The 27532-nt window shown below is 35.6% G+C and overlaps 2 protein-coding genes across 4 annotated transcripts in view; one reads left to right on the forward strand and one right to left on the reverse strand.

Moving 5' to 3' along the window:
* The window catches only part of LOC5571620 (calpain-11), a 307260-nt gene that overhangs the window by 271832 nt on the left and 7896 nt on the right, over positions 1-27532 (forward strand). The gene's annotated exons all lie outside the window — the stretch shown is intronic.
* On the reverse strand, positions 630-13614 carry LOC5571621 (glycoprotein-N-acetylgalactosamine 3-beta-galactosyltransferase 1). The gene is made up of 4 exons (XM_001659766.2): positions 13056-13614; positions 1581-2007; positions 1298-1524; positions 630-1241 (listed from the first exon to the last, which is right to left on the reverse strand). The coding sequence occupies exons 1-4, from the start codon at positions 13084-13086 to the stop codon at positions 646-648; spliced, it is 1281 nt and encodes a 426-aa protein (XP_001659816.2). The 5' UTR covers positions 13087-13614; the 3' UTR covers positions 630-645.

The following is a 27532-nucleotide window of genomic DNA, read 5'->3' on the forward strand; positions in this document are numbered from 1 at the left end:
ACTTTGCTAAAGAAATGATAACCCTAAATTTTTTTTCAAAAAATTATATTGTTTCTTGGGTGCTCTATTTACTATAATTTAATTTTTTTATTATTATTACTCGGGATGCTGAATCAAAACAATGTCCCTATGGCATCTATGAGCCACTGAGGGTGCAACTAAACCCAAGTGGCATCCGTTGTTTTCTCGTGCTAGTATGGTTGTTCTTGTAATAACGAAGTAGCAACTGCGTTCGTCAATCCTGCTAATGCTCATGCTCCTCCTTTCTTGTTATTGATTGCAGAGTTCTTCTTCTTATTATTGGCATTAACGTCCTCACTGGGACAGAGCCTGCTTCCCAGCGTAGTGTTCTCATGAGCACTTCCACAGTTATTAACTAAGAGCTTTCTTTGCCAAAAGTTGCCATTTTCGCATTCGTATATCGTGTGGCAAGTACGATGATACTCTATGTCCAGGGAATTCAAAGAAATTTCCATTACGAGAAGATCCTGGACCGACCGGGAATCGAACCCAGACACATTCAGCATGGCTTTGCTTTGTAGCCGCGGACTCTAACCACTCGGCTAAGGAAGGCCCCCTGATTGCAGAGTTATAGCAATATATTTGAATTTTCACTTACTAAGAAACTTCTATTGATTTTATCGATTATGACATAGATTTATTATGCGATTTCAACTTTTCCAACATCTTCTCTAAAAATACATTATTCTCTAACAATCGATCAACGACATGATCTATTTGGGATTGTTCAATACTGACATCGTTTAGGGCATCAATTGCCTGAGTAATATCTAAGGTAGTACTGCTCTCGGACTGGGCATTGGTTTCGCTTTGTTCGGTAGTTGTCGTTGCCTCAGTAGTTGTCGTCGTGGTAGTAGTAGTTGTAGACGTACTACTCGGCAAGGGATACGGCCCGGGTACGACTAACGCTTCGTCCCAGGATTTCTTTGGCGGCAGCGCAGGATTTCTAAAGTACACTCCATATGGGTGCAGTGAGTATATCAAGTAGTCCATCACGTACATCTGTAGACCTTGGATATAGTGAAAACTGATGGCCAGGTCCGAGCAACAATTTCGACCGTAGAATGGTTCGTAAAATGAGTAATGTTTGTACCAAAAGTCGGGATCTTCCGCTGGATTAGTCGTCAGATGGAACAAGGGCTCCATGGGCAGAAAGCGTTTCCGACCCATCAGGTCACGTGAATCGCCAGCGGTCACGTTGACACTTTCCATACAGCGTCCTGCAATGATATTTTTATAAGCTACATATTACATGTAAACAACAATACCAACAAACCCATCTCCAGATCCTCTGTATCATAGGCTGTGGAACAAGTCTCAGTGTTATTCAAAGCTCGTTCTGCAAACCGCTTCAACGCTTCTCTACTGAGAACATATCCTGCTCCACCAGAAAAGTACCCTTGACTAACGTATTCTGGGTAACGGAATTTACTACCGAAAAAAATCGGAAGCTCCGGTGAATACGGATAAAGGAAAAACCTCAAATTCTCCATGATAACGTACCTGTAAACAAACAATTTAATTACATCTGAAAACAATCATTAATCTTGATCTCTCACGTATCATCGTCGGCCTTCAAGAACCAATCGTACTCGTTCACGTGCTGCTCGTACACATATCGGAACGCTTCTCTCGTCTTGTTCCACAGCGATTGGCGTCCTTCGCCAACACCAGCCAGTGCAATCGTTCCGACCTTCGCGTCCTCGGAAGAGCTCATTAGCAGCAGCTTGTTGCAACGGCGACCCCAGGTTTGCTTCACATGTCGGGCTTTGGTTTCGTGATTGGCCGGGGTGGTCATAACCCAACACAGAACTCGAACGTGATCCGTTAGATCGACGGGATGCAGCAGAGTTTGTTCGTCGGTGGATCCATACCGGAATTGCGCCCCGGCATAGTTGGTCTGCAGAAGCGAGAGAAGTGTGAACATGCACGCGATGACGATTGCAAACAGGAAGGCAAAATATTTACGGGGTTTGGTTGGTTTTTCTGCAAAAAAAAAATAACATAAAACATCATTGGGTAATCATGAACTTTGACATGACTGTTTTTTTATGCGCATCAAAGGTAGTACGACGAAACCGCTCATCTGAATGCACAGGAATGCGTCACTCCGGACTTGGAAGTTTAAAAAATGAAAAAAATGGCGTTTTCAGAATATTTTTGTCTGAATCAAGATGTTTTTCAATTTTTAACAATTAGCATTATTGAATATACATGATTTAATCAATAACCCATCGCGGACTCCTCCAACTTCTTTGTACCCTCCTTCTTTTAAAAATATCGAAAATGATTATAAAAACAATTGAAACTAGTATTTTAATCATACTCTATTCCACCAGCTCCTCATGCGGAAACAGGGATTGAATTTTGAGACAATGGCCGTTGCACGAGTTCACTATTTGACTTTTAGGCGGTGCTGTGTTATTTGGCTGTGACCATGGCAACAAGTGAATTCGGCACCGCTCAAACGTCAAATTAGTGAGCTCATGCATTGGTCCATGGACCGATCGGTTTTGCTTTTTACTGGTTATTGAGCAAAAATATTACTGCACAATCAACAAGCATTTCGCGAAATACTATTTATACTATAAATAAGCTATTGTTTTCTCTTTTGATTGCCGGCATTCAAAAGATTAATTTGAAAACGCTTAAACAACAAATATTTATGGTCTATCGCCAGCTTTCTAGGCGAATCCTGACAATATACCTTCCCCAACCTCCAACTCCGTAGCACTTATGAGGGTGTCGCTGAGTCGGTGGCCTCTCATTAAGTAAGTGCTACATCAACATTTCCTTCCCCTATCCCAAGTTACGGTAAAGATGGGCGTGGCCGGCAATAGCGATATTCATGCTTTTAGTTTTCTTTTTTATGATTTGAACAAGGTATACTCCCCTGCCTTGTTCTTGAAAGTAGTCAGGATGAGATTATTAAAAAGAAACATGAATTTTGCTAGTATCCAATCTACGAAGTATACCGTAACTACGCTACGCTAATAAAATACTGTGTCGGAATGTCGATTAAATTAAAAAATGTCATCAAAAAATTCTGAACATTTACAAACATATCTGAAAAACATCCTAAGACAGATACAAACATTTTTTTTTGTTCTTTATGTATTTCAAAACCGGGAGCAACGCGTTTCTGTACATTTAGTTCGACTTATTTTTGAACTGTGAGTACTTACAAGTACTGATAAGATGAACAAGGAACAATAAAAATTACGCTGTTCCTTATATAATGTGATTTTAACATAGAAAAAACTTCAGGTTGAATAATTTCAATGTAGTCTTCAACTGTTAAAGATATTTTTACGCCCCTTAGGATAAATTCTGACAAGAGCAGCTCAACAAGGATTTGGTTCTAGGGAATTTTGTAAATTTGAAGATAACAAGTTTTGGGAAGCTAAAAATGGAATAACTAATTTTAGGTTTAGGTATTAGACTAACATTTGAAAATGGTCTAACAACCTTATTCAAACTGAAGCTTTCTGCCTCCTCTCAGGTAAGTTTGGCAATTTTCTATAAACTTCCCCATTATGATGGAATTGTCCTTTTTTTTTTTTTGTTTGAAATGTGCCTGTAGCAAATGAAGCTTTAATTACAGAGAACAGTTCCGCTCTTCGAAAATATAACATCCGATTCCACTTTCCAAATTGATATGATAAAAATGAATTAAACTTTATAACAATATTCTACCTCAAACAAAATTCATGATACTGCACTACTGGTAAATCAGTTTGGAGATTAATCCTTCTTTTAATGCTCCCAACTATAGTTGCTTTCCAGACTTCTCCAACACTTCGTGGAGGCAGAAACGCGTGGAATTTCAAATCTGCTCCGCACGGAGACCATACCACAGATTTCTGCCAGAAAAAACTTCGACGAGCTTAGTAGAGATAGAAGTCGAGTCTAGTACACGACACTGAAGACGACCTTGAGTTGAGGTCAAAATACGCGTATCTGTCAAAGGATACAAACTCTAGTGGAATTAAATGGTATAGTACTAAATTCGTTTTTTTCATCTACTTAGCGATAGAACGTTTCACACTGACGGGTCAAAAGATAATGATTCCACTGGATTCGGAAAAGCACTCCCCATATTTTCACCGTGAAAAACGATCTACTATGAGTGCTTTACTGAATCATACTATCACCTTGGTATGAGTCTCTTCACATTGCTCAATTCCGAGCAGTGAGAAAGCGGACACTCTCTCCAAGGTGGGCGCTATGGAAGGCGATGTTTATGAACGCCAAATCGCCTTTGATAAAATTTCCCCAATTGATCGTCAGCAGACACAGCGTGTATATGGGGAAGGTTCATCATAAAAAATAGGCATCGCCAAATCTTTCACCATTCAAAAATATAGAGTTTTAGTTTTCATTTGACGTGTTCCCCAAAAAAAAATCCACCGAGGGATCCCGAACACTTTTTTATTTTAATTTTTTGTTCTTTAGAATACATTATTTTCAAAGGTGGTCAAAGTAAAATACAGTTTTATTCTTCTTCAGCTCGAAGAAAGCTTATATTTGAAATACAAGTTTATAAAATAAAGTTATATTAGGTCTTATTTTATAAACGATAAAACTGTCCTTATTCGAGTTGCTGTGCTGGAGGTTCGACAATTGGACATTTATTCACACTGGAAAAGTATATCGATCCGAGCATATTACAGTTTATTAACATATTTAGATTACATTTACTTTCTTCTTGTTCTTCTGTTCGGCAATACACCTCTGCTAGGATAGAGCATGCTTCTAAGCTTAGAGTTTGTTGAGCACTTAGTTATTAGTACTTGAGTGTTCCTTTACCAATCAATCACTAATCCATTTGTATATTGTGTGTAAGAACCGATCAAGATTTCGATAGTACGGGCTATGAATGCGATCGTCATGTTCCTTTTTTGCTGGAATGATTTTTTTTTGCTGAAAAAATGAATATCTCTCGGCGATCGCATTCATAGAAAAAAAATGAATGTGAAACTACTATCTGTCATTACAAGGTTGAAAAAAGTAGAACTGATCAACACTACAACAGCCAACAGGAAGAAAGTCGAAAGGAATGAAACGGAATATGATTCAACGCCTACATCTCAAGCCTTGGCGAAAAACTTCAAAAAATCCTCAATATACATAACATTGAGATACCCGGAACAAGTGACAATCTGAGACCTTCAGGCATAGCATATTTGTGGTAAATTTCAAGTGTGCTAGAAAGTTGACGTCATAATTACAAGTAATATTCTTCTCCTCTCTGGCGTGACGTCCCAGCTGGGTCGGAGCCTACTTCTTAGTGTTCTTATGAGCACTTTCACAGTTATTAACTGTGAGCTATCTTTACGATGATACTCTATACCCAGGGAAGTCGAGAAAAAAATACGAAAAGATCCTCGACTGGTATAATTTGCACCTCAGCATGGTCTTGCTGAATAGCTGCTCGTTTACCGCTTCAACTATTTGGGCCTCTTACAAAGTTCATATGTTCATGTGTAATATGTGAACCTAGGGTTTAAATTGCGGCACGTTCAGTGCCTTCTGTTGCCTCAATATTAAAAAATAGTTGTGTGAAACATCAGACTAAAAACCGGAATTAAAAACTGCTTACTAGTATATAAACCATTGAAACAATCAATATTATCAAAGATTATTTGCCCATCACTTCATTATTCAATTAAGTGAATTTGAAATTTGTTATGTTGTGGATGTTTTCAAGAAACAATTTCAAAATTTAACAAGAATATAGTGGAAGCTTTGAAGAAAGTGAAAGAATTAATGAAGAATTTTCGAGTGATCTTGATTATGTTGAGACATGGCATACACAGAACATTTACTTCTGAAAGCATTAAGCATTTTATTAAAGATGCCATATTAACGTCGAACATGTTTCCAGAATGGATGGAAATGGATGATTATGCGATTTATGCCAACAATCCGGCTTTTTAGGAAGATTAGCAAGTTAAATTTTATGTGTCTCACTTGCACCGCAGATTGAAATTTTCCTGTTCGTGCGCACATCAGCAAATATGCTATCACAAGTTGCCTGATCCATTAGATATTGAAAATATTTGTAATAGATAATTATACTGTACAATTTGTTCGAAAAGCCAATTTTTAGGATCCACTTGCCCCGGGATATCTTGCACAGTTTTTGGCAGACTAAAACATTCAAATCGTGCCTCTCATTTTCTAACAACCAAATGACTAAATCAAGCATTTTTTGAGTATAATTTAGATTAAGAAAAATATGAAAAATCAACGCAGCAGACTTTTTTTTTTATTAATTTGTTGAATTGGGCTATAAGAGTTCTATTTCGTTTCAATCGTTTTCAACTATAAATTTGCATGGAAATGAACGCTGAAATATGTATTTACAAAATTGTTATGAATTATGTCATTCATTCATATAAATTATGGTTCGATTTTACTGGACGAAAGTATTTGTCTTACAAACACATTTATGGACGATTGACAAATAAAACTTTCAGTCAATGAATAAGTGCCCAAAAAACTCAGAAGCAGGCTTTTTCTCAATAGGTGCGTAATGCCAGACATAAATACAGACGAAATATGAAGAAAACTGTTGTATTCTAAAAGAAAGTGGTTTTGTTCTGAGAAATAAAAACAGTTATATGCTAGAATAAGTGTCCTATGACTCATTAAATCCAGAAAATTATATAGGACAGTTTTGCCTATTTCAACATGCAACTTCATATATCTTTGATCTATCAACTTTCATTTGAAACTTAAGCTTTCATTGAGCTTGAGTGAAATTGAACTGAACAAAAATTTAAAATAAAAAAAATGTTCGCGATCCCTCGGTGGAATTTTTTTTTTGGGGAACATGTAAAATGAAAGCTAAAACCCTATATTTTCGAATGGTGAAAGATTTGGCGATGCCTATTTTTTGTGATAATATTGTTCTACCAGACACGCCGTGCAGACCTTGCTTAGTTGGCAGCAAAAATGGGATGAAAGCTATTTGGGTAGGTAGTTACATTCCATTATCCCGCGGGTGTTGAAGAAGAAAGGGTTCAAAAGAATAAAATAAGTCGAGATTTTATAAAAGTAATATGCCAGCTGACTCGTTAGGCTCTCATTTATATCGAATAGGCAGGGTATCTACTACCTCGAAAAAACTTGGTAAACCTGGAATTATCGGGGAATATCATTGAACCTAAAAAAAACTGGAATTCTCAGGGGATTTTGGCTACACTCAGGGAAATTATTGCAAAACAATATACATACATGGTAGAAAATGTCCTTTTTGTTACACAAAATAATTTTAATGAAAATATTTTGGGCTGCGCCTCTATTTCAATGCTACTAAAAATGTTCAGTCATTTGATTTTTAGTGATTTATATTTGTTCCGAGTAAAACTTGTCTAAACAAGGTAGCAGGACCATTGCCAAGTTGGTAAAGGCAATTACAGTTCCTAGTTCTGGTTGGGGTGTCTTTGATAGCATATGAAATAATTAATTTCGTAGGAAAAAGTAAAAATTACAACATGTTAAAAAAATGGAACATTTTCAGACAAGCAGGTCCCTTTCAAGAGTCTTGGTCACTATTTTAATGCATGTCTCTTTGGTTTAGGTCGCTAAAGACATTTCAATCAAATGGTCTTTAAAGTCACTTTTTTGACTCAATCCCCATGATTCCAGAGCTCCATTATTTTTGACGAGCTTGAGCTTGAGCTTGATTGGCCGCCCATGGATGCTACTCCAGTATTGCCAGATCAGCTGCACTTGCACAAGGAACCAACCAGATGACTGATTGGGACTAACATACACCCTCAGTGTACCAGTGCTGGTGATCTTCTATTTTAGGCAACAATGGCGCTTGCCACGTCAGAATGCAGACCAATGTGGGGAAGGGGAAGGAATTGATGTTGCACTTATACTGGCCCACTATAGAGCGTGGAGTTCGACTGCATCTACGCCAGTTCATGCGGGAGTGTATGGATTGGGAGAAAGGCATGGCAGAGAGGTTTGCTTTTGTGGTTAGCAGACTGCTAGAGATGGTCGGGTTTCACATTTTTCAAACTCGAACTCGACCCGTACCCGACTTATTTTATTTGTTTAAACCCGGACCCGGCACGAACCCGACAAATTTTCGCTGTTCGAACCCGAACCCGACCCGAAACCCGAGAAAATTTTCTAAGAAAAACCCGAATAGAACCCGAGTTTGAAAGATGATACATTCATCGTTTCTGATGCATAGGGAAGCTTTCAGTTTGTTACTCTGTTCACCATTCTCACTAAACCCGACCCAAACCCGGCTAAACCCGACTTTTTTCAAGCCCGAACCCGACCCGTACCCGATAATTTTGTTGCCTTTAAACCCGGCCCGAACCCGAACCCGAAAAATTTTAAATTTTCATACCCGAACCCGACCCGAACTCGTCGGGTTCGGGTTCGGGTCGGGTTTGAAAACCCGAGACCCGACCATCTCTACAGACTGCCTATGTATCAGGAGTAAGGAAAGATGTGCTATAATGATGGAAGAATGGAAGCGTAAGAGAAACGGATTCTTGTCCCGTCTCTGGTTCTAGCGTTTGCTATGAACGAATAGTTTAAGAATGGAAGATGAGGACTGTTCATTTTATAAAGTGATGACTGTTCATTTTATAAAGTGGACACTTTGTTTACGCTATAACTTTTTTATTTATTGATAAAATCTTTTTCTGTTCATCACACAATGGTCGGAAAAAAGTGAAGTTTTTATCGCCTTAATCGATGAAATATGTGATCTGAATACGTGACGTTTTTGTTGTTTCAGAAGGGGTCATTCACAAAATACGTAACTTAAAAAAAAAGATTTTTTTTAAATAAAATTGGTACCAAATTGGACTCAAAGCACAAATTTTGTTTATATTTGATCGAGTTTGATCAAAATGTGTATAAATAGTGGTTAAATATATTTTAAATAAACTTTGTATGAAAAATATCGTCAAAATATATGTAAAATATTGAGTTATTCGAACAGCTCTAACTTGCAAATCAGCAAATTTCTGCAAAAATTTCAAAGGTTTTTTGTAAGATCTAAGGATGCTTTTAGATGTGCAATATTCGAAATGGCGGCGACATGACGCGACAAGAGTTGTTTTTCATGTTCAAAATCATCAAAATTACTGAAGTGTAATATTGAATAGTATTAAAACTTCAACCAAATATTTTTTTTCCATCCTCATGCTCGATAAAAGCGTTGAACCATAAGCTTTCAGATAGTGGGTAATTTTGGGGAAATATTGCATTCCTAAATTATAAATTTCGTGCTTCATTTTATTGTTAAATTTTTCAATTTTTTGACTTCAGCCGATTTGCCGTCATAAAAGTCTTAGAAATTTAAATTTTAGTTCAATTTTAATTAAGGATCATAATAATATAACACATGAGGTATATTTAAAAATTTAAAAAATCATAAAAATCTCAAAAAAGTTTTTGGTAGTTTTAGCCGCTCCTTTATATGGAGCCCGACCATTGTGCATCGTTCAACTATTATTTTAGAATCCTATAAAAATAAAAGATCTTAGAAAATGCTTTTGGTTGAAGAGCTAAATAGGTTTTCCAAAAACACCTAAGAAAAGCTATTCGTCAAAGTTTAACATTATTTTTCGCAAAACAAAATCCTAATTTTTATGAACAAATTGTATGTTTGTGTTTTAGGTATAGCTTTAAAAAACTTAATTGTATTCCACCATTCTCTGACATTAGGGAACTTTAATGATTTATCTATTTATGGCCAAATTTGGTGATACACCATCCTTTCACTGCCAGCAAAAGAGAAAAGTTAAAATTGTGTTTAAAACAAGCGAGAGCTAAATCGTGCGTTTAAACCACAATCTTAAGTACAAATTTTACTGTTTATGGTAGTTTTACTAAAAAGTCTCATACTTTTAAAATCGTGTACGCATATTTATCAATCTACAGCAAATTGTAAATGGTTTTCTCCGAATATTTCAATTGGTTATCTCAGAATAACATATTATGAAAATAATATGTGGAAAATAAAATCGCTTTTATTGCAGCAGTGTTGCCAATTTTGATGATTGTCAATGCACTTTGATTTGTCTTTCAAGAATAAAGCAATTGTGTTTCTATTGCGCTTTAAATGTGATATGGGGATCATAAAGTAACTCTATGAAAACGTAAGTTTTTTTTCATGTTAATACTATATTAGGACTTCCGTCAGGACGGAAAAATTCTACTCACATCATTTTCTTTTAAATAAAATATAATCTTCTCTGAAAATATAGGGAAAAATGATTTTATTATATCTGTAACTGTTGCTCCAAAAATAACTTGATTTTTTCCATCAGGCTTCTGATTGACGATGCTTTCGAAAAACAAGCCTTTTTCGAAAATAAAAAATATAAATTGTCGATTTTTACAGCCAATTTCTAACAATCAATGATTTTGATAACCTCCTAAAATCGACCGTTCTAATCGTTGTTCCATATTCGTGTAAAAAAAATATTTTGGAGAATTATCACAACATTGTTCAATACTAGGCGAACGATGTGCAGAAAATCGATTGAAATTTCATTGATAAATTAAAAAGAGACAGCATGTACAAGGTGTCCACTTTACAAAATGAACAGTCCTTAGAAGCAAGTAAGAGATACAACTAAAAAGTATGAGGAAATGGGCGGGCCTGGGAATGAACCCATAACCTTCAGCGTATAAACCAGAAGCTTCATACCACCAACCCCGTCTACTCCATTATTTTCGACGAACTTGAGACAAACTGAACCAGATGAATACTTTATATTAGTTACTAGAATGTGATGCTTTACTCATCAGATTAATGCGAAATTCAACTAACTGTTTCAAAACTATTGATACATCATCAATTGACTATTGAAAAGAACCAAAATAATTGAACTGACCTTAAAAAGATCAAACCATTTGATACATTTTATGTTCAAGTACTTAATTAAAACGATTTTTTCATAAAGAAATAGTCGATTGAAGTCTTAGGAAAGAGAGGGTTAATAAGCTTGTAGTGAATCCTGGTGCGACATTCCAGAAACTCCAGACAAACCACAGGAGACTATTATGCGACATTTTCTACAGAGATTCCTTCTGCAATACTTTTAGGTACTCCACCAGGGATGCCACCAGCAATTTTTTAATGAATGCTCAGAGAGATTTCTCCAGAATTTGGTCCAGAAAATCAAAGAGCACTCCTACGCTACCTCTAGTAATTTTCACAGAGATTACTCAGATTTTCTCTACATGTTTTTCCATTGATTCTTTAAACGATTTCTCCAAGTGTTCAACCAAACTTCCCGGGATTGCTCAAAAATTTCTTAAGACTATTTGCATTTTTAATAAAAGAATCTTTTTTAATTTTTAACAAGAGTTCCTCATTAAATTCCACCTGAGGTTCCTTATTATGCTCCTCTAGAAAATTCTCCAGCATTTCATCAAAATATTATAGGGTGTCACAGAAAGTATGGGCACGATTTTGATAATGAATATCACAATATTTTTCCAAACAAATGAATATTTTTATATTTTTCTTTTGGCATTTGAAATGCTGCTTGTGAAATTTTGTTCGATAACTTTTACATTGGAATTTCTAACATTACAAAATCAATTCTTATCTAGCTTGCACATACCCTCCTTTTTTGTTTTGTTGGAACTCAACTAATAATAAATGTTGTTATCATAATCCTTTGATGTGGTGAGTTCGAGTTTATTTTATTCAAGATGTTCCACGAGAATTTCTGTTTGAAGTTTTACTTGGCTTAAATAGAAATCACTCTTCACAAAAGATGAATTCACGAAATCATAGCTTTTCAAGTATTTTTGATATAAATAAAAATAATTCATTTCATATTTTATTACGTCAAATATCTGTACATAGGGATAGGCAACAACAATTCTAGACTATTGCATGTTTTAAAGGATATACGAGGACTTGTTTTTGACCCTTTATCGAGTGGGCAATGATGAATATATTTTTCAGATTTTTGTTGTACGTACTTTATGACCTAGCACAAATTTTGTTTAACAGAGTTGCTCAGATATAACGCGATTTGTGTAAAACTGTTAAGAGGAGCTTCCAGAAATTTTACACCACATTAAAACAGGTAGCGACAAAAATCGCTCAAAATTTTAAAAAATGCTCTTGATAAATGCAAAAATAAAATTTGTAAAAATTACATTTTAAACTGCACTAGTTTTGGAATGGCAGTATGGTAAAGTCGTGCCCAAACTTTTTGAGACACCCTATAGTTGTTCACACAGAATCAGATTAAATTAATTCGTTATTTCATTCTGGCTCATGTGCGGCTTTTTTAACATACTATGTACCAAGCAAATGTAACTATTTATTGCATGTCAATGTCTTTACATCATTTAAAAATGTTAAAATTGTGATTTACAGATAAACAGTACTTAGTACGGTGTGTCTGGATAGAATTTCAAACGAAACAGATCAACGCCACTGAAATAATATTTAATTTTAATTAGTCAATTGCTGCCCAATTTCATTGGCCTCTGTTTCTATGAGTTGATTGAAATGGATAAATTGTGAGGATATAGAAAAAAATTGAAAAAAACTAGCTTTATAGCAGAAAAATGAATTCCTTCCCATGATTCACTCTGGCTTAACAAAATTACAGTTTTACATGTCCTTCCAGAGAAAATGTGTGATCTAAGACTACAAATGACCTTTCAAATTACTCGATATTTTGATGGTAGAATGTTTATGATAATTTGAGTCGACTCAATTTGAAAATAAAATATAGCACTCAGTGCGGTTTAGCAGAACTCCGACCATGTAATCTTCGGAAAAAAAGTTGAATTTCATGACTTGAAAGACATAACGTATATAGAAAAGGGAAAACATTAGTTTCGTAAGAAGGTGTCAAAAAATGGTCTAATTGTGAAACAGTAATGGACCTTCAGAATTTTTATAATTACCTCAAATTTCCAAAACAGGACTCAATTTGTCGAAAAATTTGTTTATGAACACAATGCAGGTATGAAGTGGTTTAATAATATATTATACATTGCACAAATGTACTTACTCGTGTGCATATAACTTCTTGTTTTATCCATGGCTGCTACTATTCCGTTAGTCGATGGGTATTACTCAAATAAACTATGTATAGTGCGTTCACTTATGTGTACATGTTTGTCTTCATTTTTCATAAATTCCATTTTGCAATTGATCACCACTATTACAACATCCGGAGTTTTTTTTTGTTCACCTCACGCTGCAAATCACCATCATGACTCCATTTGACACAAACCGCTTCGATTACATCTTCTTCATCGCCTCCGAAACATAATTAAGCATCCAACCTCTTCACATTTCGGTAGCGGTGCAAGCAAACCATAAGCTTGCTCATCACATTAATCGATCCAATCAACAAGCAACACCGCCGACACGTATCTATCAACACCGCTGAAGAATGGGGCTGCGCAATCCGGGTTCACACACGTGTCGTGTCGCCGACTAAAACAAACATTCGCTGTTCGATTTCGAGTTCCGACGAAGACGTTCGAAGCACGCGCGCTCGCGCAAATCAAACCCAAGATTATGGCGAAGATTTTGCGCCAATCCGCACCCGGTCACATTTGAAATCCAAATGACTGTGTGACTCTAAATTGTGGCCCCATGAGCGGTGGCTTCTTCCTTTCGGATGAGCGGTGTGAGATACTCGTCAGGATTAGAGCTACAGTGTCGGACATGTAAAATGCACCAAAGTTGTTTTCCGATACATGAGTAGCAATATCTTCGTGGTTTCTCAACCGATTTTTTTTAAATTTTTCTAAGGAATACGAGGAAATGGAAGACATCCAAAATAATTTATCAAGATTTTCAGCATAGAATGATACTTTTTCCTATCCATCAATGAAAATTGATGAATTTAAATCCAGACACACCTTCAGCATGGCTTTGCTTTGTAGCCGCGGACTCTGACTACTCGGCTAAGGAAAGCCCCCATAATCCGATGCATTTAATTTTAATAGTTGTCAGATATTGCAACAACTTCTGTGCAGAGAGAGTGAATCAAGTATCAAGAAGGAGTTAATTATTAAAGAATTTATTTATTTATTAATATTTTATTAACTTATTTCTCAAAATATGAAAAATATGACTTGGTCCACTCTAATTTAACGCCGACCATTTGGTCATTGGATTTTTAGTTGGTTTTTGGTAGTTATGTGGTATTTGTATGGTATTTGTATGCACAGTGGACCATGTGCACATAGTACAACAAAAATCGTTCTATTAACCCGTATAGGCCTGAGCGAAAGCAAAAATACTAAAACCCTCACCACTCAGCGAAAACGTTACGGATTCAAATAATATTTTGTCAGTATACTGGCTCACATATCTAGTTTCTAAAAGTGGCCAGAGGATTTCGGAAATGTTCCTATGGCCGGAGTTATTCCGGGGGTTCTCTGGGTCAGGTCGGGTGAAAAGGGTGTCGTGGTTATGTGCCCCTGTAGGTAGGCAAATTTCAAGTCACAGATAATTTCCGGAATCGTCTATAATGTGGCCACTATACCAAGGAGTTTTAAGGAAAACGCATCAGTGTAAAACTTTTGAGAAATAATTTCACTGGATAATCTTATGAATTGCATTTGTTTAATCCTTCAAATGAGCATTTTCGTGTCCCTGGGCGCCTCAAATTTACGATAAAGTTGTATCTAAACATCTGTGTCAATATTATGCTAATGCTTTTCAGTGAACTGCTATGTTTGATCTCTACTTCGAGAGAATTGAAACGATTTAATATCCAACAAATCTAAAGCCGGTTCATCCGGGCATTAAGTCCGAGTAGCCACATCTGGTACTCTCTAAACGGTGAAAAACTCTTTATTCGGGATGTTGATGATCGGATCTTAATGATTTATGCAAATTAAAATTATTGCCATTACAAATAAATAAAGTTAACTTGGCATGTCCCAAAAAATCGCCATTTTTTACCCGACTGGACCCAGTGACCCACTGGAATAACTCCGGCCACAGGAATATTCCCGAGTTCCTTTGGCCACTTTTAGAAACTAGATATGTGAGCCAGTATACCGACAAAATATTATTTGAATCCGTTACGTATTCGCTGAGCGGTGAGGGTTTTAGTATTTTTGCTTTCACTCAGGCCTATACGGGTTAAAGGTGGCCCAAAGACAATACAGTAAACCTTCTTCTTCTTCTTTCTGGCGTTACGTCCCAACTGGGACATAGCCTGCTTCTCAGATTAGTGTTCTTATGACCACTTCCACAGTAATTAACTGAGAGCTTTCTTTGCCGATATGCAGTAAACCTGGAACTACGGAAACTACTATGATGAAATTCAGTAAAATGTGCTAAACACGTTAGTACTGGAATTTATGTACAAACTTATCATCCCATAGTGAAAACTTATTCTTCGAACCTTAATGAAGAATGTTGCTGAAGAAATGAATCCCTTTTCAGTTAATTTTCTTTGGGATTTCTGTGGATAAATGCAGAGCTATATGGTCGGTGTTCAGACAGACCGGACTAGATGATATTTTGGCCTTAAGAAGAAAAGCCAAGGACTCCGTCAATTCTGATTTTTTTCGATTCTATTTTGATACAGATGTTTTATCAAACAGATATGTTTCATTATTATAGCACATAATGCAAATATTTTGTAATTCCGAACGCTTGGGTTACGTTTTCATAAAATGATAAAAAAGCACTTGGTTCAGTCTGACTGAAACTCATTTTTATCTTTTCTTCTTTCAATTGGATTGAGGATTGAGTTTATACTATGGGATGATAATTTTATACTTAAATTCCAGTACTACGAATTAAAACTGACCGCACGGATCGGTATCAGGCTAATTTTACTAGAATTCCCCTATTTATCAGGTTTTTGTTAAGGTTTCTCATATTAGTTGCAGGAAATTTGTTCATGGGCTTTTAAAATAACATTTTATAAGCGGTTGGAGTCTGATTAAGTAACTGCTGGTCCTGAAACAGACCGCACGGATCGTTAACTTGGTCATTTAACCCAAACTACGCATTTTATAGATTTTACATATGATTTATCATATTATACAATTAAATATGGAAATCGTTTACTCGCTTTGGAAAAAACGTTATCTATGCTACAATAGTGTAAAGAAGAGTGAGAATAAATTAAAACTGAACGTACAGATCGGTATCGTGCTCATCTTATCCGAATTCCCCAATTTATCAGATTTTTGATAGAATGTCTCATATTATATACAGGGAAACTGTTTGACCTATTGAAATAATATTTTCTTAGCGATAAAATTCTGAGTAAGTGATTTCCGGAGTTGGAACTAATCGTACGGATCGTTATCATACCCATCCCCATTATAAGCAGGGAAACCGTTTATAAGCTATGAGCATAACGTTTTCTAAGCAATAATAGTCTGAAGCAGGGAGTGCATGATTTAAAAATTACCGCACGGATAGATATCATGCTCATTTTAACGAAATTCTCCATATGATCAGGCTTCTGAAATGACTTCAAATATTCACTCTTATACAGTATAGCCCATAAAAAAATGCGAAAATTGTTTGAACGGGAATTTAGCATCCACAAGCCTTATTTACATTGTTTTCGTGAGTAGATGTAATTTCTGATTACTGTACTACATTCTTACATTTCTTCGCTATCTAGGACGATGTATTTCATATTTTTGTTACCAACCTAAATTATGTACTAGAGCAAAAAAGTTTGAAGGTTTTGTTCGATAAAAGTTAGAAAAAGCGTTTGATCGTCGTATACTCTGGTGATAAACTTTCCCCCTTCGAAAATCACACTTAACTGTTGAAAATATTTGTTTGTTTGGTAACAGAAGATGGAGGTGGTCTAAGATAACGTGTTTTTCATGGTCACAATAATATATTTTCTCAGGGTCATAGTTTTAGGAGCATTTGCGTCTTATGGGTTTGATGTGCCTTTATTCCCTATTTGAGTTCAATAAAAAATAAATACAAATGTGTAAAAGAGTTTTTTGAGGAATATGTTTGTACCTTCGATTAGAGACAACTAAGATCAATACTGGCTCATAGGTTTTGAGCAAAATAGAGCCGCCTATCACACTTATAAGAAGGTTCAACCACGGCTCTCCAAAATAAGCCGTTTATTCTAAAATATGTTTATGTCTAAAGCGCTCCGGGTATAAATCCATTCTATCATTTCATATGGGCGAATGTTCGAGACTAGCCCGGTGAAGAATCTCACGCCAACGTTGATGTTTTAAAAGCTTTCATCACAAAAATATTGAACACGAAAATATTGAATGCATGATAAAATTTGAAAGTATGCTTCCAACTCCTCTCTAGTAAGGGATAAATAATAAATAAAAATCATGTCCAAAGCAAAAATCAGAGTCCAACTAGTTTAAACAATACAAATAATGAACAACAGTTTTGTTTCGTTTTCATTTTCTATATGAAAACTGAAATAAAACACGATATGACGATTTTCGCATTTTTTTATGGGCCATACTGTAAATAAATGACGATTTCTCTTCAACTCCAGCATTCAATTACTCAGATTAATCGCTTAAAAATTGTTATTTCGATAGCTCATAAACAGTTTTCCTGCATATAATATGAGAAATCCTATCTAAAACCTGATCAATTGGGGAATTCTGATAAAATGAGCTGGATTATCCATCCGTGCGGTCAGTTTCAATTCATGCACTCTCTTTCTAGACAATTTTTGCTTAGAAAACTTTATGTCAATAGTTTATACACGGTTTCCTTGCTTTTTATACGGTAAAATTCAAGAAAAGCCTGATAAAAGCGGGGATTTGAGTGAAATGGGCACGATAACGATCCGTGTGGTCAGGCCCATTTCCTGCACTCGCATTGTTATACTCCTATCGTCTTCAAAAAAAAACGTAATATCAATAGCTCATACACAGTTTCCCTGCATATAATGCGAGGAATTCTATCAAAACCTAATAAAAATGAGAAATTTGTTTAAAATGGATATGATATCAATTCGTGTGGCCATCAGAACTAGTTTCATTCAAATCCTTAGACAATTTAACTTAAGATACAGGTATTTTCTCGTGGGTTGCTCGTTACGTTCACAAGATACATAATTGTTCGTCGGTTTGTACCCTTTTTCCAACTTTTCATTGTAAGATAGGTAAAGTTTTGGCTATTGAAATGCACCTAAACATCATGAAGCAGGGAAACAAAACGTCAAATCATCTTGATGTCTTCAACGCATTTGTTCCTTAGGCAGCGCCCATCTATTGGACGGCACCTTACCATGCAATGGATAAGTGTGCTGAAGATATCAAGATGAAAATTAAAATAATCGATTGAGAAACGACAGAGATATGACTATTAGTGTAACACAAAATTTATATTCCCGCTCCAGTCCAGTTTTTGGATTGCATTTAGATGCCATAACAACTGTGCAAAATTTCAGCTCGATCGGTGAAACTATATTTACGCTCCAGCCCTTCAAACTTTGTATGGGATTTACTATGGGAAAAATTACGAAGGAAAATTGACACAGGACGCCCACTGACTTTTATAAAAATGCTGAACACAAATTTCGATAAGTATATCTACGATGAAGAATATTGCCGAAGACCGCGTATATATATATACTTAATAACTTTTTTCACAATCATCGAATTGCTTTGCGAGATCTGTGTTCTGAATTTTTATAGAACGCTATGAGAAACCTCTGGCGATTTTTCTTTGCAAAAGTGAGTTTTCCCATAGCAAATCCCATTCAAACTTTGGACGGCTGGCAAGTAAATATAGTTTCACCAATCGAGCTGAAATTTTGCACAGTTTTAATGGGACCTAAATGCAATCTAAAAAGAGGACTGGAGCGAGAATCTAAATTTTTCATATATCCGTGTCCCATGTTAATGGCTATCTGAAGCTGTTCATTTTGAATCGGTAGACGTCTTTGATGCATTTTATATATCCGATACTGTAAGTGTGCAAGCACATCTCGGATGGTGGCGGTTTAGTTAACTACGAGTGGTACTTGCTTTTGGGGATAGGAGGGAGTTGGCGCGCGTTGTTTGTATTTTTTTCCTCTAAAGCATGTGAATAGGTCGAAGATGGTATGCCTCATGAGATGCATTTATTGGCCTTTTACGAAGATGAGTTTGGGGAGCACTGGGCGTTTTTTATAAATTAATCGAAATACACGGTGTGAACTTTAGATATAAACATATCAAATCTTCGCTCTACTGTTCATACAATCTTACCTTTGCATCTAATTGCTGTTACTTAAGTAATGATAATTATCATGATAATGAAAATAATGACTACTCGTAGATTTATCTTTGGAAGTATGTATATAACTTATAGAAGTGGAAATTATAAAAGCTGTCTTAGACGTTTGTACTTGAAAATTAAATTAGGATTTGAAGCGCGTATAAACGTTTGATACTTTAAAACACAAGTTGCAGAACTAGATTTTTACAGGACAAGTCTTACGTTACGACGAGTACTGTAGAAATCTAGTTCTACAACGACGAAAAGTTGCTTAAAAAATATTCAAAAATTCTAATATCATAATAAAACTTTGTCTTTGAAATTTGGGTCACATAAGGAGACTTTTGTGAAAATTGTTAAAAGTTTGAAGCTCAAACTTTACAGTTCATATTTGAAGTTTTCATGGAAAATGATAATATTTTGTCCAGTGTTTATTTTGTCATATGGTCAAATTGGGCTAGCTATAACTAAAATTTTCAGAACTGTAATTTTGCCAAAAAATAGTATTTTGTACATATTTTCACATTATTTATCATAATTAAATTTTATTCGACTACACCAAACACATTTACAATAAGTGACGAACCAGCCTAAGGATAAAAATCTCTATAATAAAGACAAAAAAAAAATATGCAAAATCTTTGAGATCGATTTGGCATAGAGTTCGTCAGTAGTGGAAACATTTTTTTTTTTGCAATTTGTATTAATGATGATGGTTGACTTCAAAAACCACGTGAGTTTTTAAAATGAAACAAAATCTCCGTAGTTTCCTACCCTGTGCCAACTTCACCACCAATAACATATTGGCTGAGTGTGCCACGATGTCACGAACCCCCACTATTGATATATACCTTGCATCTAAATTATGGCTAACATCATGATTAGCAACCGATTATGGCGAATTGTGATCCCTGCCCTTCTTCCCTTCTTCGCCCAGCAGTAGTGGATCTTCATGCAAAGTGTCGCCAATTTATACATAAACCTGCCGTTTCACTGGTGAGTAAGGATAGGTCCCAATGAACAAACCACGGTTTAGCCACCCATGACACGACTGCAGGCAAACGGCAGCCAAATTAACAAGCATTTAAAGAAGGAAATTTTTTTTTGCAAAAAGAAACCCATTACAATAAATATAAGCAATAGTTTTGCAACTTTAGCACTAGAAAGTCAAAAAATCACTATCGGTAAATCAATAAAAATAAGCAATGATAGGTATATTGGAAGCAAACAATAAAAAAATGTAAATAAATTGTAAATAATCAGTAAACAATTAAAACTAAAAATTTCTAAATAAGCATTGGGAAAAAAGTAAGCTTTTAAAAGGAATTTAAAATGCTCTAAAAATTAACAATAAGCACTAAATAAACCAAAAATTTCAATTAGGCACTTAAAAATTCTTAAAAAGCCAAGGTAAACTTAAAAATAAACACTATCAAAGAGTTTGCAAAAATACTGTAAAAATAAATCGCTATTTCTAAGATTTATGGCGCTTTTTTTTATTTTTCAACTCTTCAATGCAGTGTTTTGCTTCGTAATGCTTTTTCACATTTTAACGGAAAAAAAAAATCTAAATGCGATTTCGTATTTTTTTCATAACGTTTTTTACTCAATTATCGCTTTTTAGAAATTATTTTTCAGGCAAGTTTCTTTTTTTTTTTTTTTGATAAACTAGTGGTGGTCATCTTATTTCTATGACATGACAATATTTCCACCCTGTAAACAAACCGGCAATAGGTTTCGATTCAATTTGCATAAATCACGGAAAAAAATCGCGAACTGAGCAATCCTGGATTCCAGACATTATCGACTGAGCAGCGAGTGTGTCCAATGAAACATGATGACACCCTGTTCATACCGGTTGACCTTGACTGATTGTGACACAGCCGAGCAGGTCGCGATGTAACCATTGCACATAATGCCGTGTCGTCTGTTTTGGTATCAATTGGTCGAATCACAAGATCGTTTCAAGTTTTAGAAGTTGCTGAAAGGTTACGTAACAGAAACCGGCGGCAGCTTGTAGGCACATTGTAAGAAGCGACATTGTCTTCTAGCAGCACCTTCTTAAGTAGGTATAATGGTTGCAGCTACTTAGTTGCTGTAACTAACTACCAGTTTAATTAACACATCAGTGGTAAAATGTTGAGACGAGACAATTATCTGGTGAGTCGTTGGGAGTCAAAATCAATAAATCATCCGGGTGATATTTGCACCATCTTGAGTGAATCGATAATCTGCCTTGTAGGAGGGAACCGCAAAAAATTAGCATGTTTGTGGTCAACATTTAAAGGGTATGTAACTGCCTTGCTCATGCATGATTGATCTAAGTATGTCTCAAGATGGAGTAACTTTTAACGTAGTCGATCAATGAAGTCCGTAAATGATATGATAGTTGAATCCTTGAATTAAGTTCGTCATTACACCACTTAATTCATGAATTACTATTGTCAGGCAGATAACAATCAATGTTCCTCCTCTTTTTCTATGATATCATAATAAAAAATCAGTAACTCCTCCTTATGTCCCTCCAATGTAATGAATTTTCTTTCTTTTATTTTCTTTGGCGTTACGTCTCAACTAGGATAGAACCTGCTTCACTGCTTATTGTTCTTATTAGCACTCACAGTTATTAGCTGAGAGCACGGACAAACAGACGTAACACTTATAACCAACAGATGACGGTAGTGTGTAAAGGTCAAACACGAACAAAAACGATGTGAGCGCTGCGGATGGTGGATTGACCACCTATTAGAGGAAAGGACCCAATTTTCGACCAAGGGCTAATTTTTTAACCATTCATACGATTTTGGCCTACTTTGTATGAAAATCCGAAAATTGGCACAGAATTCTTGTAGGTCGAAAATTAATGCTTTTCCCCCATTATATTTGAATCGACCGTTAAAAAGGTGGACGATGGACAACGATGAGAGTGTGACGCCTGTTTGTCTGTGCGGAGAGCTTTCGTTGCAAATTGATCATTTTTGTATTCGTATATCGTGCGGCATGCACGAAGATACTCAATGGGTTAAAATTTTTGAAACATGACAGGAGTTAAACGAAAATCAGTTTCTTCCTCAGTTTCTTGATTGATTTATCTATGTATAATACTTAACCCTAAAAATCCCAAGACGAACCTTGAATTTTTAAATGGCGACTTTTCGGAGACTAGTAGGTCAATTAATTTGAAATAAGTTTTGAAGTGAATGCGGCTAGTTGGCCTTATTATCTTTGGATGAGACATCCCCCCTGACCCCTCCCCCTTTTCTAGGTAACGGAAAAGGCGTGGACACGATGGGTCCAAAATTGTCCTCTAACGAATATCTCAACATCTAAATGAGCTTGAAGGTTGGTGTCTTCGGCAAAAATGTTCAGCAGAACAAGGGCTATCTGGCGAATAAAAAACTGATTGAGAATTCATCCGCTAGAAAGTTTTTGTCTTCGGCTAAGTTCACAAGATCAAGAGCTATCTGGCGGTGAAGATTCTGATTAAGAATTTTTACGCTAGATGGCGCTAGTGACAATTTTTCTTCAATTGTCCATATCTCAAGATCCTTATCATCTAAAAAGTTGGTATCTTCGGCAAAGTTGTGCGGCAGATCAACGGCTATCTGGCGATGAAGAATCTGCTTGCGCCACTAGGTGGCGCTAATTAAAAAAAATCTTCAATCTTCTCTACATAAAGATCCTTACCAGCTATAAGGTTGGTGTCTTCGGCAAAGTTGTTCAGCAGATTGAGGGCTATTTGTCTGCTAGGTGGTGCTAGTGATACATTTTCTTAAACTTCAGTGTTTTCAGTAAAGCTGTTTTGTAGATCAAGGGATTCTGGCGTTGAAGAGTCTGAATGAGAATTCATCCGCTAGGTGGCGCTAGTAAAAAGAAATCTTCAATCTTCTCTACCTCACGATCCTTATTAGTTAGAAAGTTAGTGTCTTCGGTAAAGATATTCAGCAGATTAAGGGCTATCAGGAGATGAAAAATATTAGCGCCAATGTATGGCTGATCAGAAAGTATTACCAATGCATTACTCAAATAGTTATGAAGTATACCATAGCCTAAAGCTAACTACATAAAACTACTGATCAGATTTGGAATGGCTATTCAAAACCTGATTGGGCGCATGAGCGTAGCTAATCAGCAACAATATGCAATAGTATTATTGCTGAAGATTCTTGTCAGGTGGAAGGTCAGGAAGATATTCAGTAGATTGCTTATTTGCTGGGCGCGCAAGTAACACATTTTCTTTAATAATCTATCTGAAGATGCTTACCAGCTAGAAGGTTGGTGTGTTCGGCCAAGCCTTTTGAAAGATTAAGGGCTATCTTTTGAAGAAAAATCTTATAAGAAACACATCCACTTGGGGGCGCTAGAAATAAATTATCTTGAATCTTTTGTATTTCAAGATCCTTATCAGTTGATCAAGGGCTATCTAGTCATTAAAAATCTGATTGAAAATCCAACCGCTAGGTAATGCTAGTAACATTCTCCAGTATTTCAATATACTGCAAAACTAAGGGTTCGTGTATAACGGTGGAATCTCCGATGGATACAGTCATCTCTCCATAGCTTTATATTCAAAATCTTCATATTGAGTTAAACAACCATATTAAAAACTTGGTTTTCATGGCTTCCCTAATAGTCTCTTGAAGCACAGTTGCATTGATTATGTGATTTATATGTCGACATTTCCGTTATTTAGTTTCTAGAAAATTTAGTATGTAATAGATAGTTGACTGTAATTTGATGTTTACTCAAACTTCTGTATCTTAAGATAGTCTAGATGGAGTCTCAACAACTTTTAGTTCAGGTGAACAATATCTTTCTGTTCATGAATAAATTGAATCTATTTCTAGATGTAACTAGTGAATTTTTTTATATTTTGTTGGAATAGATGTAGTATCGCCCCCTTAGGTACGATAGTCGTCGTAAAGTGAAACATACTTCGTCATAGGTAGATGTTCAGATTGATTGAAAGAAATGTTATATTTGTATTACAAATATAAATGTATATACCTCGTTTGAGAAAACAGAGTTACAACTGCTGATTTAGATATTAGTCAGTATCTATCTAGTAGATGGAAAAAACTATTGTATTGTTTGGTTAGGATTATGATAACGAACTAGTTTCGCTAGGAATAGCGTGAGCTTAGCTGACTAATTATCTACATTTTAAAGTAGAAGTAAATCTAAAAGTAATTGAAATTTTTTTTATTAATGACAACACTTGTAGAAAAATGTTAGAATTTAGAGTTGCACGATTGATGTTTTTTACTTAATAACGAAAATAGCATTTCTTACAGAAATTGTGTATAAAGATGCATTTTTCTCTTTTTAAATAATCGAAATGCAATAGGATATACGCATCGCCTGATTTGCTGTTCAGTGCATGAAACTTCTGTATTTAGTAAACACTCCCTTGATTTTTAAGATATTATCAAGTGAGGTAGGTTTCAAGGTACAGAACTCATTTAAAAATATGTGATTTTTTGGCGTGAATATAAGAATAACACAAACAAAAATCACCTTTAAATGAGTTGTCAACCTTTATTCAAAAATGTTACTAGAAGACATCAACCTTCTAGCTCATTAGGATCTTCACATAGAATTGCGAAAGGTATTGTTATAAAAACTAGGGATGCATCTCAAAATAAATTTGTCCCAGTTCGAAAACCCTTGATCTGCGCTGAATAATTTTGCCAACGACACCAATCTTCTAGCCTACCAAGATCTAGGGATTAAAAAATAAAAAATAAAAATAAGCTACCTAGCGGATGGATTCCTAGTCAGGTTGTATATTGCCAGATAGCTCTTGTTCGGCAAAATAGCTCTGACAAACACACCAACCTTCTAGCTAATAAGGATTTTGAGATACATACTATTAAAGAAAATTTATTACTAGCACCACCTAATAGCCCTCAATCTGCTGAACAACTTTGTCGAAGACACCAACCTTCTAGCTAGTAAGGGTCTTGAGATACAGACATTTGAAAAAAAAAATGTCACTAGTGCCGCCTAGCGGATGAATTTTCAACCAGTCTCTTCACTGCCAGATAGCCCTTGATCTGCTGCATAACTTTGCCGAAGATACCAATTTCTAGTTGATAAGGATCATGAAATATGGACAATTAAAGAAAAATTTCCACTTGTGCCATCTAGTGGAAAAATTCTCAATCAGAACCTTCACTGCCAGATAGCTCTTAACCTGCTGAACAATTTTGCCGAAGACAAAAACCTTCTAGCTTGTAAGGATCTTTAGATACAGATGATCGAATAAAATTTGTCACCAGTGCCGCCTAGCGGATGAATTCTCAATCAGATTTTTTATCGCCAGATAGCCTTTGTCCTGCTAAACAACTTTGCTGAAGACACCACCCTTCTAGCTAATTTAGATGTTGAGATATCCGTTAGATTTGGCATGACTTCACTTACCGTCAAGCAATCGACTAAAGAAGGTAACAGTATTGTAAACTGAAGTAAATGTTGATGAAACACTACGGATTAATAAACTAAAAGTAGAATGGAGAAATGGTCAAAGAACCCCGCTATTTTTGGACAGAACTTCAGATCCGGACGTCAATCAAACCACACTGATTATTGCTCCATGAATTCTATCGTGGAATGTTCCGTAAAATCTATTCGAAAATCGTCCTCGAATTCCGCAATAAGCTCAACCATGTTTTTATCATGAACTTTCTTTCAAATATTCCTTGAATTATTTTTGAAGTGAATTCTCCAAGGATTCTTCATTTCAAAAATGCAATCCTACATAAATTATTCCTTTAATTCCTCAAAGTGTTCCACTGGAGAATTTCCGGGGATTTCCTCTGAAAAATCCTGCAGGTGATTATGCAGGATTTCAATTGGAAAATTTTCCAATTATTATTTCAAGAGATCCGGAGGTCTTTAAGAACTTCTCTCTTGTAGGAAGCTATCATGTATTTCATCAGTGATATCTCAAGGATTTCGTATTTCTCATCAAATATTTCTGATAAATTTCCTCAGCATCTTATTGGACAAATTCCTAGAAAAAATCCTGTAAATATTCTGTGAGGACTTCTTCTTGAAATTTTCTGAGAATATCATTTGAATAAAAAAGTGCAGGCATCATTTAAAAAATCTGATTGAATTATTCAAAGTATCTCGAACAAAACTTCTGGGTGAATCGCTCAGCGAAATCATCAAATTCAAAGCTGATGGGGATTTTAAGCAAATGCCTGAATAACATTCTGATGAAATTTCTGAAGAAAACCAATAAAACATGTAGCGATTTTTGAAGTAACGTCATGAGAAATCCCCACATAAACTTTAAGAAAGGCGCTTTGAGAGATGTCTTGTCAGATTCTCTGACGCCATTTTTCACAAGTTGCCAAAAATCTATTCTAGTTTCAGAATCCATGTCGATAATGATCATTGGACATTTGGATTAGAAAAGATTCCGATGATCCTTGGGGGACCGACATTCTCCATCTAATATTTATTTGACAGCCATTTTGTTTTTACCAAAAAATAAAATATGGGCTATAGAATGTCAGGTAATAAGGAGCTCCTCTGAAAAAATCACACAGTCAAGTATTATTAGGGAAATCTGAAAATTGTGAAGTTTTCAAGATCTTTATTTAGCCAGCATGGGGCTCCTGGGCTAATAAGCACTGCCGGGGCAAAACGCACCTTGTCTATTTCTCTGAAATAAACAAGTTTTGAGTGAAAAACACTATGCAGATTGATGAAACGTAGCAAATTGTTGACCCTGAGAAGTTGACACATTTTAGCAAACTTAACAGGGAGATAGAAGAATAAATTCGAAAAGCACGACTCTGCTGTAACTTTCCCGATCATTTCACTTGTTGTTTTGAAAGTGATGAATTTAGATTTTTTACAACATTTAATAATAAAATAGATGATAGCGCCCTTTTGGGGCAACATGCACTCCGTTGATCGGGGCAGAACGATCCATTCCAAAATAAACTACAATCATAAAAGTTAAGTCATTCGAAGTCATGACTAAGGTATTTATGCTTAATTGTATTATATTGTAGACGAAAATCATCCAAAACTCGTGTTTTTACGATAAATAAAATTGGTGTATTTTTTTTCGTGTTAAAAAAATGGTGTTGCAAGGACGACATTGTGATTACAAAGTAAACAGCTGAATACGACTTCAACAAAAGATGATCCCAAGTTGATTATTTTCAATTACAAATCCTGATATTATTATTCCGACTATTTTCCAAGTCACATCTCGAAAACCATAGCTAACGATATAAAATAGCAAAAATGATAGAGATTTGCGTTAGT

The sequence above is a fragment of the Aedes aegypti genome, chromosome 3 (genome assembly GCF_002204515.2).
Source record: "Aedes aegypti strain LVP_AGWG chromosome 3, AaegL5.0 Primary Assembly, whole genome shotgun sequence".
Classification (NCBI taxonomy): domain Eukaryota; kingdom Metazoa; phylum Arthropoda; class Insecta; order Diptera; family Culicidae; genus Aedes; species Aedes aegypti.

Coding starts and splice junctions, on each gene's coding strand:
- LOC5571621 (XM_001659766.2), bottom strand. CDS start 13,086: ATGGATAAAACAAGAAGTTATATGCACACGA. Junction 1,525..1,580: donor TTGAAGGCCGACGATGATAC/GTGAGAGATCAA, acceptor GTTTGTTTACAG/GTACGTTATCATGGAGAATT. Junction 1,242..1,297: donor TACAGAGGATCTGGAGATGG/GTTTGTTGGTAT, acceptor ATATCATTGCAG/GACGCTGTATGGAAAGTGTC.